The 16409-nt window shown below is 40.1% G+C and overlaps 1 protein-coding gene across 1 annotated transcript in view; it reads right to left on the reverse strand.

The window, feature by feature from the left end:
- The window catches only part of noi (splicing factor 3a subunit 3 noi), a 48370-nt gene extending 34770 nt beyond the window's left edge, over positions 1-13600 (reverse strand). Inside the window, exon 1 of the mRNA XM_067759717.1 lies at positions 12791-13600. Within this exon, the coding sequence (XP_067615818.1) occupies positions 12791-13463 (673 nt within the window). The 5' untranslated portion in view covers positions 13464-13600. The remainder of the gene's footprint in view (positions 1-12790) is intronic.
- Between the last annotated feature and the right edge of the window lie 2809 nt (positions 13601-16409).

Genomic DNA, 16409 nt, shown 5'->3' on the forward strand with positions numbered 1-16409 from the left:
TTGACTCAATCATTTTTATTTGGCGGCCGCCGTGGTGTGATGGTAGCGTACTCCGCCTACTACACCGTGGATCCTGGGTTCACGCCCCGGGCAAAGCAACATCAAAATTTTTAGTAACAAAATTTTTCAATTAGAAGAAAATTTTTCTAAGCGGGGTCGCCCTCGGCAGTGTTTAGCAAGCACTCCGAGTGTATTTCTGCCATGAAAAGCTCTCAGTGAAAACTCAGATGCCCTTCGGAGTCGGCATAAAACAAGTAGATCCCGTCCCACCAATTTGTAGGATAAATTAAAAGGAGCACGACGCGAATAGGAAGAGAAAATCGGCCTAAACTCTCTTCGGAGGTTATCGCGCATTACATTATTTTTTAATCATTTTTATTTAATTTTGTTATTATGTTACTTTGAACTTTGTAATTTTATATGTTTATACCGTTTTCACACAAACTTACTCGAATCACAATTTTATTTAATGAAATAATTAAGTTTCCCTTTTCATACAGGGCCTTTTGCTTCATTAAGCGAACATCTGTCAGCAGCTCCAAAAAAATACATATTTCGTTTTTACAAAAACTAGTTAAACTGGAAAGAGGCCGTTTCCTTCTTAACTATAAATACAATCAAAAGAAAATGCATGCGCAACTACCCATAGATGTTGCACCTAACCAAATATGTGCCTATTTTCGAAAAAGCCATATTATCTTTTGCAGCAAATGCAGTGAAAATTAAATTTTGAATTTTTTCGTCTTTTTCTATTTTTTGTGAATTATTTAAAATAATTTATTTTTGATTGTCATTTGTTACATCTTCTACTATATATTTGTGAAAGTATGTCTATATGTATGTTTGGACTTGCGCCTAAACCCCAGAATGGAATCGAACGAAATTTTGCCATGACATACCCTGAGTGCGTCAATCTAAGGTAGGCTATATAAAAAAAGTTTTCGACAAGGGGCGTGGCACCTCCCACACAACTGGAATTTTTCGTAGTCAATATATCTGAAAGTAATAAGGCTAGACGACTGAAATTAGGTCAGTGGTTATATGAGACCAATCCCTACCCCTCCAGAAAAACTGGGTATAACGAAAAAGGGGGCGTGGCACCTCCCATACAACTGGCATTTTTCGTTGTCAATATATCTGAAAGTATTAAAGCTAGACGATTGAAATTAGGTGAGGAGGTATATAAGACTAATCCCTACCCCCTCGGGAAAAATTGGGGATAGCGAAAAGGGGGCGTGGCAAATGGGGGTTGGGGTTAGTCTAATATATTAGTCTACATAGTACTGCTTTTATTTATACCCGAACGACGTCGGGTACTGTGCTAGTTGAAAATAAAATTGGAAGCACCAAGCAAAACCGACTGGATTTTTCACTCGATTAGGGATTCAATAAAGCAATAAGAATTAGTATTTTGTATGGAAGATTGAGTTCGATTAGGGCTTTAATGTAGAAAACTTGGCTAATAATGTCATTAAGCCTCTGTGTGAAATTGGCATTACAATATTTAAATTTTCAATTTTGTTTTTTATATTTTCAAAAATTTGTATTATATTTCAAGATTATTCTTACTCAGCATTTGGTGTAAAAATTAATTTTAATAAAAATAAATCTTTCTATAATTAAACTTCCTACAGTTAACTTATGCTGTAAACACTGGAGGATTGGAAACACGTCCTTTCCAACCTCCCTTAAAAGAGTGGCTCCCAGACTCGTCTGTTTGTCATGCTAGTAAATATGCTGATCCGAATGACTTGCAATCCGACAGCATATTCAATACTATTAAGTAATCAATTGTAATAATGAATTGTATTTAGTAGTTTAAGTTTTAGGCCTATACAGTCGTAATCTATGTATATATTTAAGAATCAAATTCTGTGTGTCCCTATGGAAACGTATTTCCCACACTTCAGTCATCACCAAGTTTTGGCTATAGGTTCCTTCTATCAAGACGAAGGTTTTCCATATTTTCGAACTAAGAATTTAAACAATTTTTTTTTACTCATACGCCATGTACGTACTTAAGCGCAGAACTTCTGTTTGGTCATAGCATTGAATTCACAAAAATTTTAAGCGATTGCATTGAGTGATTTAAAAGTTTTTATTAAATTTAAGCATTCCATTGTAAAAATAGCTGCCTACATATATGAGATGACCCACATAGCATATGGAAGATTGATTAAAGTATAAATCACCACAATGAAACATTTTCGACTCCTTTTGACGACTAAAAACTGTTATATCAATTCTGCGGTCAAAAGAAGACTCGAAATCGACTCCCTCTTATGAGTGAAATATGATTTATTGAAAAAGCAACAACAAAATGTAAAGCGATCACAAAAAATGATTAAAATATGATTCCAAATAGACTCTTAAATGTCTCGAGAAAGAATCGCAAAAGCTTTAAAACACACTTAAAAATTATTCCCACAATACTCATAAATTATGGTAAATATGACTCGAAAAAGACTAAATACTGATTGGAAATATAGGTTAAAAGAGGCTCACCAAGTGTAGTCGCGCGTAGGATACCATTTTCTCCCGACGAGGGCGTCTTTTCTGATCAGAAACTGAGCGCATATATGCTTATTTTGATCATGCTGGAGACTCGAAAAAGACTCTAATATGATTAATAATTTCAAAAAATGTTGGGTGGGGATAGACAAAAATTGTGCAGATAAAATATTTTGATTAAGTTATGGGAATGTGACAACATAAAATTTGAAAAATAAGGCAAAGAATGAGGAATTAGAGGAATGAGGGATCTAAGAAAAAAGAAGGAGAGATGTAGAGGGTGTAAAAAAAGAAGGAGAGATAAGGAAATGGTAAGAATGAGAAAAATTGAAGATCAGTAAAATCTTATATACTGATTGCTTGACTTTGAGTAACGGGAAGAAATGCACTAAAATACACCTTCTTATTTAGATTTGTATCTGCCCAACCCGAGCAACGCCGGGTACCCTGCTAGTAATAAATAAATGAAATTTAATTAAAATTAAAAATTTCTCTACTCCTCAAGATCTGTACACGAAGTTACTTTCAAGTGTCGATACAAAAAGCCAGAAGATATTGTAAATTAAAATAAATTATTTCCAATATTCACCGAAATAAAAGCAAAATAAGTAGGAAAAGTCGAGTGCATCCTCGTTGGTTGATGTTAAACATATCCCGTTTCAAAAATCACTGAAAATTTTAAACTTTTGATCAAACTTAGTTTAAACGACCAATGAAATTAAACTTTCACCGAAATGTTTTTCAATCACCTTAATGGAACTACCGGATTTGCATCCGGCAAAGGACCATCAACATCGATAACACTCCCAAAGGCTTTCGGAGAGTGTCCTTATCCCTAAAACAAACACAACAACATAAGGATATCATCAAGATAGCTCCTCTGAACACATTTAAAGCTGATGGAGAAATTGCCATTGAGGTTAAGGATAGTATAAAAATGAAAATTAGAATCGCAACGGTACAGCGTCTCTTGAGGAAAAATAATTTGATGGCCCATGGCTAAAAACCCCCTCTTTCCACCGCGATCCCGCACACTAGCTGGTATTACGAAAACATAAATTGGACAGGGAATGTTCCAGTTAGACAATCTAGACATTTTCAACTACTGCACATAATTATTTGTAGATCAAACTTTGAAATGCATGAACCGCTTCGTAGGATAATACAGGTTTTTAATAAACACCGTAAAAGCTTAAGACTCTTGCGACTCGATATTCGGAATTAAAAAAGATCTGCGTATCACCTTAAACACCAAGGTCAAATCGAATGGGTTCCGACCCCCTATAACTCTGAATTAAATTTCTTTTCAACTTCTGTATACTTTATGAATTTGAGAATATTTAGCGTTTAATTAAGCATTGTGGCCAGACATATAAAAGCTGTAACTAAATTGTAAACCTATTTTATTTTGACTTTGACTATGCGCCTAAATGCTTTAGTTAAGTGATTGCTTTTAGGTCAGTATAATTGTTCAATTACATTAAAGTACATCCAGCCTTAACCAGATGGATCGGCTGCATGTTAAATTGCAGGAAGATTACATCACAATGGGGATTGTACGTGGCCACGAAATCAGTGGACAGGGGCATGCCGCAGGGACGGGTGCTATCACCTCTGCTGTGGATGCTGGTCATCAACCAACTGCTCAGGCGATTCAATGAGGGACCTGTAAGACTTACGGCTTACGCAGATGACGTTGCAATTGTCATAAGTGGAAAGTCCCTTTCAACGATTAGTTCTTGATGGATCGGGCGCTTCGGGATATTCATACCTGGGCATCTAATGTCGGGTTGAAAGCAGGGATGCACCTTAACGTAAAGCTAATCGTTTATCAGAAAATTTCCGCCGTTTCCGTTGAAACACTTCGAAATATTATCGACAAAGAAATTATCAAGATAAATTGTATCTCGTTTTTAACCGAAACGAAAAGCTTTTGTTAACGTTAAAAACTCTGAGAAATGTTCGTACTGTCAAAATTCATGAGAAAAGTTGCAATCAGCTTGGCTCTAATGCTTTTTCCGCCATCAATCAGCTTTGCCAGCATAGTTTGAAATTAATAATCAACATAAACGATTTGATTTCGTTTTGATATGGCAGAAAACGAAACAAAATCATTTCGTTAATTTGACGTTTTTAACGTTAATAAACGAAACGAAATGACTTTGTTTCGTTTGTTAACGTTAATTATCGTAACGAAATGATATCGGTTCGTTGGTTAAGCATGCCTAGTTGAAAGTCAATGCGGAGAAGACGGATATGGTCTTGTTTACAAAGAGGTACAAGGTCCCAAATTAGACCAGACCTAAGTTAGGAGGGGTGACCTTACAGGAAAACCTTGCACAAAATATCTAGGAATCATCCTAGACAGTAAGCTGGAAGCTCAACGTGGAGGAGAGGGTGAAGAAGGCCTCAACGGCACTCTTGCATGTAAAATAATGCTGGGGTGTACGTGGGGTTTATCGTCCTCTCTTTCTCATTGGGTTTTTACAGCGATTGTAAGCCCTATTCTATACTATGGCGTTCTTGTTTGGTGGAAAGCCACACAAAAAACAACATACCTCAAAAAATTAGAGGGGGTATGCAGATTATCTTAGCATTACGGGAGCCCTGAAAACAACCCCGACGGCCGCACTGTATGCCATTCTGCACATTCCACCTGTAGTCCTGGTAGCAAAGTTCATAGCATTAACAACTGCAACCAGGCTCGGTGCCTCGGGGCAGCTTGAGCGCCGACCATATGGCCATATAAGTATAGGGTCATCAATCACAAGACGAACAGACTACCTGATTCCCTATCTGCGCTTCGAGGGAGATCTTAAGGCCACAATAAAGGTGGACGGTTGGCGCAAGGATGCGCAAATGGCGGACGAGGCGATACATGTGTACACAGATGGTTCCAAGGTAGTGGAAGGAGTAGGGTCTGCGGTATACTGTGTTGATCCGGAAATAAGAAGATCCTACAGGCTGCCGGATTACCGTAGCGTTTTCCAAGGGGAAATATTAGCCGTAACCAAAGCAGTAGAAACCCTGGAAGAGTATAGCTTAAGCTGCAACCGTGTTATCTTTTATATTGACAGTCAAGCAGCAATTAAGGCAATAATCTCGCATAGCACAGCATCTACTGCGGGCTGGAGGATGAAACGATCGAGCACGTTCTGTGCTCTTGCCCTGCACTTGCCAGACTAAGACTCCAACTATTAGGAACGATACAGCTGTCAGATCTAGAAGCAGCAAGTGGCTTAAGTCCTAGGAAGCTTCTAGTATTTGCCAAGAGGACGGAGTTATTGTATAACATAGTCCTGGTTTTTGATAGGGTTTTTCAGTTTGGTCGTTAAAACAAACTTCTGGTAACACTACGGACTCAATCAGTCTATGTGAGGTCCTCATGGACCTGCCAGTTCAACCTAACCTAATTGTTCAATTGTTTGATTTGTTGACCAATAAATATATAAATGTATGTATATAATGCACTGCATCTGTTATATTGAATTCTATGTATTGCGATCTTGTAATTATATAATTTTATTGTAATTGCTTTGTTTTAATTTTTATTTTTTATTTTTACTGTTATTATTATTATTATTATTGTTATGTTAATGGTTACCTATCTGTGAGGACTATGTCCTGTAGATAAATAAATAAATAAAACGATTGGCTGTGATTCATATTCTCTTATGAGTGCAAAATAAATTTTATTCAGTTAATGTTCGCGATATATAGTAAGTCCCAAAAATCAGGAAGATTGATTCAAAACTGCGTTGAGGCAACAGTGAAGGATTCTCCGTATATAATGGTGTGGTACTCATTAAAAACCGTGAGAGTTACTTACATTTTGTTAATGGGGAGTTAAGTTAACTCTGCTGCCTACATTGACAGCATTCAGCATAGAGGTTTACGCCGATCACTTTATCGGCGGCGGCGGGGTGAGCGGCGCGCCGGCATACGCCGGTGTTCTTACTTTAAAAGCTTGATTTTGGAATTGGTCTCTTTTTAATGTCATTATTGCTGTTTTTTTGCCTAGCAACTGGCAATTAGAAAACACATTTTTTACTCATGACTCTCGTGACACAGGGCGCGTCCAGTTTTTTCATCTGTTTTTAAGAGCTACATTTTGCGATGTGCGAACAGTAGCAATCCTGACCACCAGTCGCTGCCACGCCTCCTGACCCTCACACCATATGCCATCACAGAAGCTATAGGACTGCGATAAGATAATGCGATTGTTTCCAGTGAGTACGCCGCTGATATCACTGGGGCAAAAGGTAACAGGAGGGATGTAGATGTTGATGATTTCTAGATTTGCATCGCCCGACCGGACAGATAATCCTTGACGTTCTAAGACACTATCCCTGCGGTCAATGTCGGGATTAAATATATGATATTGCACAGTGTGGTGTATGATAAACGCGAGGCCGCCGCCATTTGCGCTTCCGCGATCTTTTCTGTGGGCATTATACCCAGAACAGGTCTGCAATGCAGATCTTGCTGTGAGTCTAGTCTCTTGAATCGCGGAGACCAGAACATCTAGGAAAGTGGCACCGTCCATGGCAGGAGCTGCATTGGGCGGATGTCGCAAACGTATATATTCTGTGCTGGCAAACGGTGCAAAGGGAGGTAGGGACTAAGAGTCTGTTTCCCTGGCCTACACAATTACTTACTTACTTAATTGGCGCTTAACCGTCTAAACGGTTATGACCATCCAACAAGGCGCGCCAGTCGCTCCTTCGCTCCGCCAATTGATCACACCAAGGGAGTTTAAATCGTTTTCCACCTGGTCCTTCCAACGGAGTGGGGGCCGCCCTCTACCTCTGCTTCCATAGGCGGGTTCCGATAGAAACACTTTCTTGGCCGGAGCATCATCTTTCATTCGCATAACATGGCCTAGCCAGCGGAGCCGCTGCGTTTTAATTTGCTGGACTATGTTGATGTCTGCGTATAGCTCGTACAGCTCATCAATAAATCTTCTTCGGTACTCGCCATCGCCAACGCGTAGAGGTCCATAAATCTTTCGAAGAACTTTTCTCTCGAACACTCCCAAAGCCGCTTCATCTGCTGTTGTCATGGTCCATGCTTCTGCCCCATATAGCAGGACGGGTACGATAAGTGACTTGTAGAGTATGATTTTCGTTCGCCGAGAGAGGACTTTACTTTTCAATTGCCTACCTAGTCCAAAGTAGCATTTATTGGCAAGATTTGTTCTTCGTTGGATTTCAGTGCTGATGTTGTTGCTAGTGTTGATGCTGGTTCCCAAATAAACGAAGTTTTCTACTATTTCGAAATTATGGCTGCCAACAGTAGCGTGGTTGCCAAGGCGCATATGCGCTGACTCTTTGCTCGATGACAGCAGGTACTTCGTTTTGTCCTCATTCACCATCAAACCCATCTTTACCGCTTCTTTTTCCAGTTTGGAGTAAGCAGAACTAACAGCGCGGGTGTTTAGGCCTACACAATTGCTGCCGGAAAAGAGGGGGGAAGAATACGGGGGCAGGGGCTGATGCTCGGCATTGCTCCCGACTCCACTACGGAGATTGTAGGTATGAGTGGGAGCAGCCGTGTGAGTTGGTGGTGCCGTGGGGCGCGAGCAACAGCGGGTACTTGTTGTGGCTTGCTGAGCAGCGGGCTGCTAAGGCGCAGACTACGGGACGTCCTAGGACGTGAAGAGCAAGGAGCCACAAAAGATTTATAGAAGTTACGTGGACATCTGGTTTTGGGGTCTAGCCCAGACCAACCTGTCCGATGCAACCATCCCTTACACGAGACACACTGACAAGAGTATTATCGTCCTAAAAAGATTCTTTTCCGGCAGAGGCAGCAAAACCATTTCTCAGGACCGGGGTCAGGAGACGGACCCGGATTGGGTTCGATACATTCCCGGAGCAAGAGAATATGGAGCAGTCCCGCTTCAAGGAGCTGCTGGGAGGATGACAATTTGTGGTCGGGAAAAATCCCGAGTCGCTCCGGTACATAGAACCGACGGCCTTGGGAATCGTTAACAGCACCATCATTAAAATCATTAACAGCGACAATTTCGACATCAGCATTAGTAGCCGTATAAATAGCTTTAACAGCAGAAACAACAGGTACAACAGGTATTGAAGAGCCACTGGTAATGGGGTCACACTGAAATGACAGTCCTTGGTCGGGAAAAATCCCGAGTCGCTCCGGTACATAGAACCGACTGCCTTGGGAAGCAGTGACGGTGTTAGCAGCAGTCTTGGTTGCATTGCCAATAGCATCAAATTTAGGAGAAGCGCTCACTGGTATAATTGACGGCGCGACAAGTGCAATAGAGTGAGGGGAGCAAGTAGCGAAACATGGGCACTTTGTGTATGGCTGAGTGAGCGTTGGAGTGAGAGGGCCAGTCACCGACAAAGCTTGTGGCATATGCGCGGAATTGAGGGAACTCACAGCATCATTCATTGTATTCATTCCCTCAACTATTTTTTCAATGCTCTTCGCATTACTGTTGGCGTTATTGGTGTAGGTGTTATTGTTTGTTTATTTGCTTTAATTTCGTCAATTTGTATGCACAAATCCTTAAATCTTAATTCAAATGTAGTAATAATAGATTGAAATCCAGATTTAGGGGAAACTAGGACGGTATCGTAGGCTTTGTTCAGTTTATCATGTGCATTCAAGCACTCACCAGACATATAAATTATATTGCGGGTCTTTATAAACCGATCAACATCAAACTCCCATAAGGATTCGCAGCAGGCAAGATGAAAGATTTTTCTACAAAATCCACTGCATGGTACAATTAGGCAATCTTTTTTTGAGAATAGCTTTTCGCTTTTACCGCAGAAAGATTCCATTTGTTCTTTAATACAGGCATGCTTAACCAACGAAACGATATCACTTCGTTACGATAATCAACGTTAATAAACGAAACGAAGTCATTTCGTTTCGTTTATTAACGTTAAGATCGTCAAATTAACGAAATGATTTCGTTTCGTTTTCTGCCATATCAAAACGAAATCAAATCGTTTATGTTGATTATTAATTTCAAACTATGCTGGCAAAGCTGATTGATGGCGGAGTCATTAAAGGTGAAAGCGTTATCCAAGCGAACATTTCTCAGAGTATTCTTGACATTACCACCAACGAATTACACAAACAAATTACATAGAGTTTGTGTGTGTATGTGCGCTCGTTGTTGCCACCTTACGGCTTCACCATGGCTATAGCATTGCCAGCACAATTCAAACATAAAGTATCACGTTTTCGTTAACGTTTTTAACATTAACGAAAGCTTTTCGTTTCGGTTAAAAACGAGATACAATTTATCTTGATAATTTCTTTATCGATAATATTTCGAAGTGTTTCAACGGAAACGGTGGAAATTTTTTGATAAACGATTAGCTTAACGTTAAGGTGCATCCCTGCTTTAATATTTAAAAACAGGCAAAAATGTAGAAAGTACCAAACAAAAGTATCAAGAACACGGAGCGAGCAAAAACACGTCTTTACACGTCAAAGCTTTTTCTAAACTCGTGGATGTTATTGCATAATGGGTGAAAATCGTATAATCCTCGGCGCATCTACATAATTCAATATATAGCTTCTCCAAACCCAATTATCAACCTCACCTATCCGCGGCGAATCCCCTTTCACTAACAGACGAGGCTCTGGCCACCCCAAGCTCCTCATCGAATTTGGGGGTGGGGAGGGAGGGAATGGCTGAAGGTTTAATGTGGTCACATAAATCGTTCCCGAGATGGTCGGGCTAGCACCTTAATGGTGCTGTGGTACCGGAGCGTACCGGATCTGTATCCGGCAAAGGACCATCACATCGATAACACTCCCCAAAGTCTTCGGGGAGCAACCTTATCGCTACAACAACATCAACAGTAGAAAATATAGTAAGGCGCCGGACGCCGCCGCCGCCGATATTTTTGACATTTGGCGGAGGCGTGCCAAAAACGACCAAAATCGGCGGCGTATATCTCTAATTCAAGACGACTCCTCACCAACAATTGGGGGGCTAGTCGAGCACAGTAATCTGAACGCAGTTGTGAATCCATATTTTTGTATTTTTGGGGCTAACCAAGGATTACAAAACTGAATTGAATATATTTATTTGGCGCTAATCAAAACTCGTTCCCAGTCGCTCCGAGGCCAGCTTAATTTTTTCGTAGAACTAGCTTAGGGGGGTTTGTGGTTAGAAGCCGATTTTATTCTAGCGAGAGACAAACAATATTATAGTTTTCATGTTTATACTATCCTTCAATTCCGCGGAAGTTTCTGGAACAGTTTTAAATGTATTCAGAAGAGCTATCGTGAGGATATTCCTATTAATGCCTTCAGTGGCCTTTCGTGATCGTCCACTTCGATAGAGAGTGAATAAAGTGGCCTAGGCAATATATTTCGTCTAGAATCTCCTTAGGGATAATTCGTTATAATGTTCTAAGACGCCTTCCATATTTTAAGAGATTTGTCCTTTTTAGACAGTTATGTTTTTTCTTCGAGGATAAAGCTATTACTAATATGAAATATTGTTGATTTCACGAAAACTGCTAGGGACTTTCTAACTTCCTCGCCTTGAGATATCACATAATGAGTTATGGAATTATCGATGTTAACAACAGGGATGCACCTTAACGTTAAGCTAATCGTTTATCAAAAAATTTCCACCGTTTCCGTTGAAACACTTCGAAATATTATCGATAAAGAAATTATCAAGATAAATTGTATCTCGTTTTTAACCGAAACGAAGAGCTTTCGTTAATGTTAAAAACGTTAACGAAAACGTGATACTTTATGTTTGAATTGTGCTGGCAATGCTATAGCCATGGTGAAGCCGTAAGGTGGCAACAAGGAGCGCACATACACACACAAACTCTATGTAATTTGTTTGTGTAATTCGTTGGTGGTAATGTCAAAAATACTCTGAGAAATGTTCGTACTGTCAAAATTCATGAGAAAAGTTGCAATCAGCTTGGATAATGCTTTCACCTTTAATGACTCCGCCATCAATCAGCTTTGCCAGCATAGTTTGAAATTAATAATCAGCGATTTGCTTTCGTTTTGATATGGCAGAAAACGAAACGAAATCATTTCGTTAATTTGACGATCTTAACGTTAATAAACGAAACGAAATGACTTCGTTTCGTTTATTAACGTTGATTATCGTAACGAAATGATATCGTTTCGTTGGTTAAGCATGCCTGGTTAACAACAATAACTAAAAAGTTTCTTTACCCAGCTGTAGTGATTGTAGAAATGCTGTAACAGGGAAAACATTTTCCTCTGCTTTTTTTGTACCGTAAGTGTACACATAATCTACGACACTTTACAGCCGCGCACTTGGACCCACGTCTATCCCGCTTGGTCGATCATGTGTACATCTTGTCTGCTCTTAATCTAGCCCAATATAATTGGGACGTCTGTGGAGAAAGCTAGTTCATCCGCTTTTTCATTCCCATATGACCTGAAAACCAATATAGATGTATTCTTCTCTCTGTCCAAATCCTTTCAGCTTACACTCTAACACACTTTTATATGCTGTGCTATGCGAGATTATTACCTTAACTGCTGCTTGGCTGTCGATATAAAAGTTAACACAGCTGCAGTTTAAGCTATTATCTTATAGTGCTTCTACTGCTTTGGTTACGCTAATACTTCCGCTTGGAAAACTCTACAGTGACCTGCAGCTTGTAGGATCTGTTTATTTCCGGATCAGCACAGTATACCGCAGACCCTTCCCCTTCCACTATTTTAGGACCATCTGTCCACACATTTTTTTTTTTTAATTATTTATTTATTTAAGAGCGCCGTCGCAGCGCAGATAGGGAATAAGGTAGCCTGTTCTTCCTGTAATTGATAACACTACACTAATATGGCCGTATTGTCTGCGCTGAAGCTGCCCCGAGGCACTGACACTCGTTGCAGTTGTTTGCTACCAGGTCTATAGGTGGAATGTGCAGAATGGCATACAGTGCAACCTTCGGGATTGTTTTCAGGGCTCCCGTAAGGCTTAGCATTGATAGCCTGCATTCTCCCTCTAAATTTTTTAGGTATGTTTTTTTTTTGTGTAGCTGTCTACCAAATAAGAATTCTATGGTATAGCATAGGGTTTACCATCACTCTAACTACCCAATGAGAGAGAGGGCGATAAACATCACGTACACTTCAAGCCAAGGCCAAGACAAATTGTTTGACACCTCATCCCGAGTCGACCGTTATTAGACTTTTAATACTCCAAAAAAATTTAACAAAATATTAATTATTAAGATAAACTATTCGCATTTGCGAACATGTCCCTACATTAGTTTCTTACCTGGAAAACTGCCTTGTAACCACTGACGTTGAAACTCTAACTCGACTTTGACTAGTTCAGCTTCAATATCCAACAAAGGATGTATACGCGTGATAAAATTGTGTAAGTATGCATTTAAGTTTTCTATATATTTCCGATATTCGCGATTCTTTCGTTCACGGGCTATGTCGAAAACATGATCAAAAGTCATCAAATAGGTGATGTAGTCTACTTTTTCTACACCACGCAGATTGAGGTATTGTTCGTAGCATTCATTTAAGTCTAAATATCGGCCACCACCTTCTTCGTCAGTAAATTCAACCATCATTTCATCTGCATTGTTAGTTGCTTTTGTCAATTCTTCGAATTCTACAGAGAGTGGAATACTTATTTCCGATGGGTGTTTTTTATAAAAATCTTTTATTTGCTTCAAACGAGCATAGAATTCATTGAACTCATTTGGTCCTGAGAGTGCTTGGATTTCAGACTTTCGTTCATTGTCTTTGTCTTCGTAAAGTTCTTTCAACTTTGCTGTAGAATTTTGGTACAAATCCAAAAGATATTTCAACCTCTGCTCAGAGTGAATCCGTTCCTTTTCGCCAGGCTTTTTCGTAGCATATTCGTCTACCATCAGTTTCACCAAACGCTCGCGCTCCTCATGGTAGCGACGTTGCTGCTCCAGTAGAGTCTCCATCAGAATAACGGCGCTCACCTCAGTGCCACTTAATAATTTGCTAAAAGTATTTAAATATAAAAAAAATTTGATTTGGGGACTTCTCCAAGCAACATATTTAAAATTATCGATGCGAATATTTCCTAGTTTGGCACATCTCTATAGGAATTCCATTGAGTTATCGAGGTCTGTCTCACGATTAAAAACTTCCTTAACCCTAAAGCTGGAGACATTGGTGCTTTATCGGTAACCGTATCGGTAACCTTTTAACAGCTGATTCGACCAACCTTATGAGAATCAATGCAATCGATTATTGGTGCCGCTAAGGTCGTAACCGTATCGAAGCCAACCAATTGGGTTTTGGTTTACCGTCGTAACGATAAACAGCTGATTACGTTAGGGATACGGTTACAGCGATACGACATACGGCACCAATGACTCCAGCTTAACGCCATAGTCGTAACCATACCCATATCCATAACCATCTCAATGTGATCGATTAATGGTGCGTTAACCTAAAAATCGTGAAAATTTCATAAAAATGATGAAAACGCAAAAAATTACAAACATATTCCACAAAAAATAAGTATCTTAGTCATAACGTATCCAAAACAATGAAGAAAATCTAAAAAGAGTTATTAAATTCACCAACTCAAATATTTTTAGGTTATGGATATGGCGAGAAACCAAAAACCAATTGATTGTCAATGGCATTAGCGTTATGGTATGGCACCATTAATCGATTACATTCCTTTCTATAAGGTAGGTTCGATCAGCTGATTTATCTGGTTATGGCTTTATGGTTATAAGTCACCATTAATTCGCCCTTAAAAGCCAAATTAAACTCCCTTAACCCAAACGCCATAGTCGTAACCATACCCATATCCATAACCATCTCAATGTGATCGATTAATGGTGCCTTAACCTAAAAATCGTGAAAATTTCATAAAAATGATGAAAACGCAAAAAATTACAAACATATTCCACAAAAAATAAGTATCTTAGTCATAACGTATCCAAAACAATGAAGAAAATCTAAAAAAAGTTATTAAATTCACCAACTCAAATATTTTTAGGTTATGGATATGGCGAGAAACCAAAAACCAATTGATTGGCTATGGCGTTAGCGTTATGGTATGGCACCATTAATCGATTACATTCCTTTCCATAAGGTAGGTTCGATCAGCTGATTTATCTGGTTATGGCTTTATGGTTATAAGTCACCATTAATTCGCCCTTAAAGCCGGAGTCATTGGTGCCGTATGTCGTATCGCTGTAACCGTATCCCTAACGTAATCAGCTGTTTATCGTTATCCGCTTAAAGCTGGAGACAATGGTGCTTTATCGGTAACCGTATCGGTAACCTTTTAACAGCTGATTCGACCAACCTTATGAGAATCAGTGCAATCGATTATTGGTGCCGCTAAGGTCGTAACCGTATCGTAGCCAACCAACTGGGTTTTGGTTTACCGTCGTAACGATAAACAGCTGATTACGTTAGGGATACGGATACAGCGATACGACATACGGCACCAATGACTCCAGCTTAAATCTCATTGGAACGATCTGGGGATCAATTCACGTTCGATGAAGTTTTGAAGTGAAAAAAATTCATGCTCGCTGTTATGGTTCAACTATATGGTTGGCTCATCTGTACAATAACAAAACATGTCTGTTCAAATTGTTAAAATCTGGCGTAGCCCAGGGTTATTTTTTATAAGCGCGGCCAAAGGCCGCCTATGTAGAAAGGTGTTCTGGGCAGAATTACTGTGCATGGCGCATTCGGTGTTGGATCGGCTAACATAACATGTTACGGTCTGCTGCACTTGGGAGCGTATTCGCGCGAACACACCTAGTGATGGGGCGAAAATTGCGATAAAAAGTATCGAAAAACAAGGAAAAAAACAGACCGGCCATCACTAGCGGAAAATTGCCTTGAGTTTCCGGAAGATAAAAAAGTGGAAGGGTGGAAAAATTTGGTGATCACAAAACATCCTCGCCGGCTGTGCATATACGCTGGTAATTGTCCAGAAACTAGGAAAGAGTCGATAGCGCAAAGCACCGAAACCGTTCTTTCTGACAAATCTCGTTTCTACGCGTCTAATTTGGGTGGTAATAAACTCTGCATCGGTTGTGTTGTGTGGACACAAGGCCCAGTTGAAGTAGGTCGGCGTTCGCAGTCACACTTAGTGAGATAAACCTCTTCCTATACGTTTACGAAGAACACTACCACCTGCGGAAAAGCGTCCCACACCACCTCCGCCTCCAGGGCCAGCAGTACGCTGCCGCGTAATACAATCAACGTCAAAGAGCCAAGTCATCCGGCTCGTACAGGGTAGCGCGAAGCTTTATCGCCACCGGTTCACTCGGTTACCTCGACCCAAAGCACCCACCACCACCAACGGCAACGCACACAGCGGGGCCGCGAATATAGGCCTGCGGCCACTAATGTTAACACCTACAACAGGCGGTACCACCGACACCAATACTAGCCGCGTCTTTATCAGCTACGTCCATACCGGCTATAACAATACTGGCGCAACCCTATCAGCTACGACCATAACGGCTACAACAATACTAGCCGCATCTTTATCAGCTACGTCCATACCGGCTACAACAATACTAGCCGTATCTTTATCAGCTACGACCATAACGGCTACAACAATACTAGCCGCATCTTTATCAGCTACGACCATACGGGCTACAATATACCAGCTACAATGACAACCACAGGGCAGCGAACATAGGCCTGCGGCCAGGCCAATTGCGACAACGAATATCAAAGGTTAAAGCGGTGAGTTCGTTCCAATACTGAACTAAATATACGTATGTGTAGCCTCAACCTTGTTCTTTTGCAAGCTGCATCCACTTGTAGTAAAGTTAACGTATTATAGGATGCAAAAAAAAAGTAGACGTATCGTAAAGTGAAGTAAGGAGGTTTAATTAACTTAGAGGCATAAAAAAAAG

This window comes from Eurosta solidaginis, chromosome 1, assembly GCF_040869045.1.
Source record: "Eurosta solidaginis isolate ZX-2024a chromosome 1, ASM4086904v1, whole genome shotgun sequence".
In the NCBI taxonomy this organism is placed as follows: domain Eukaryota; kingdom Metazoa; phylum Arthropoda; class Insecta; order Diptera; family Tephritidae; genus Eurosta; species Eurosta solidaginis.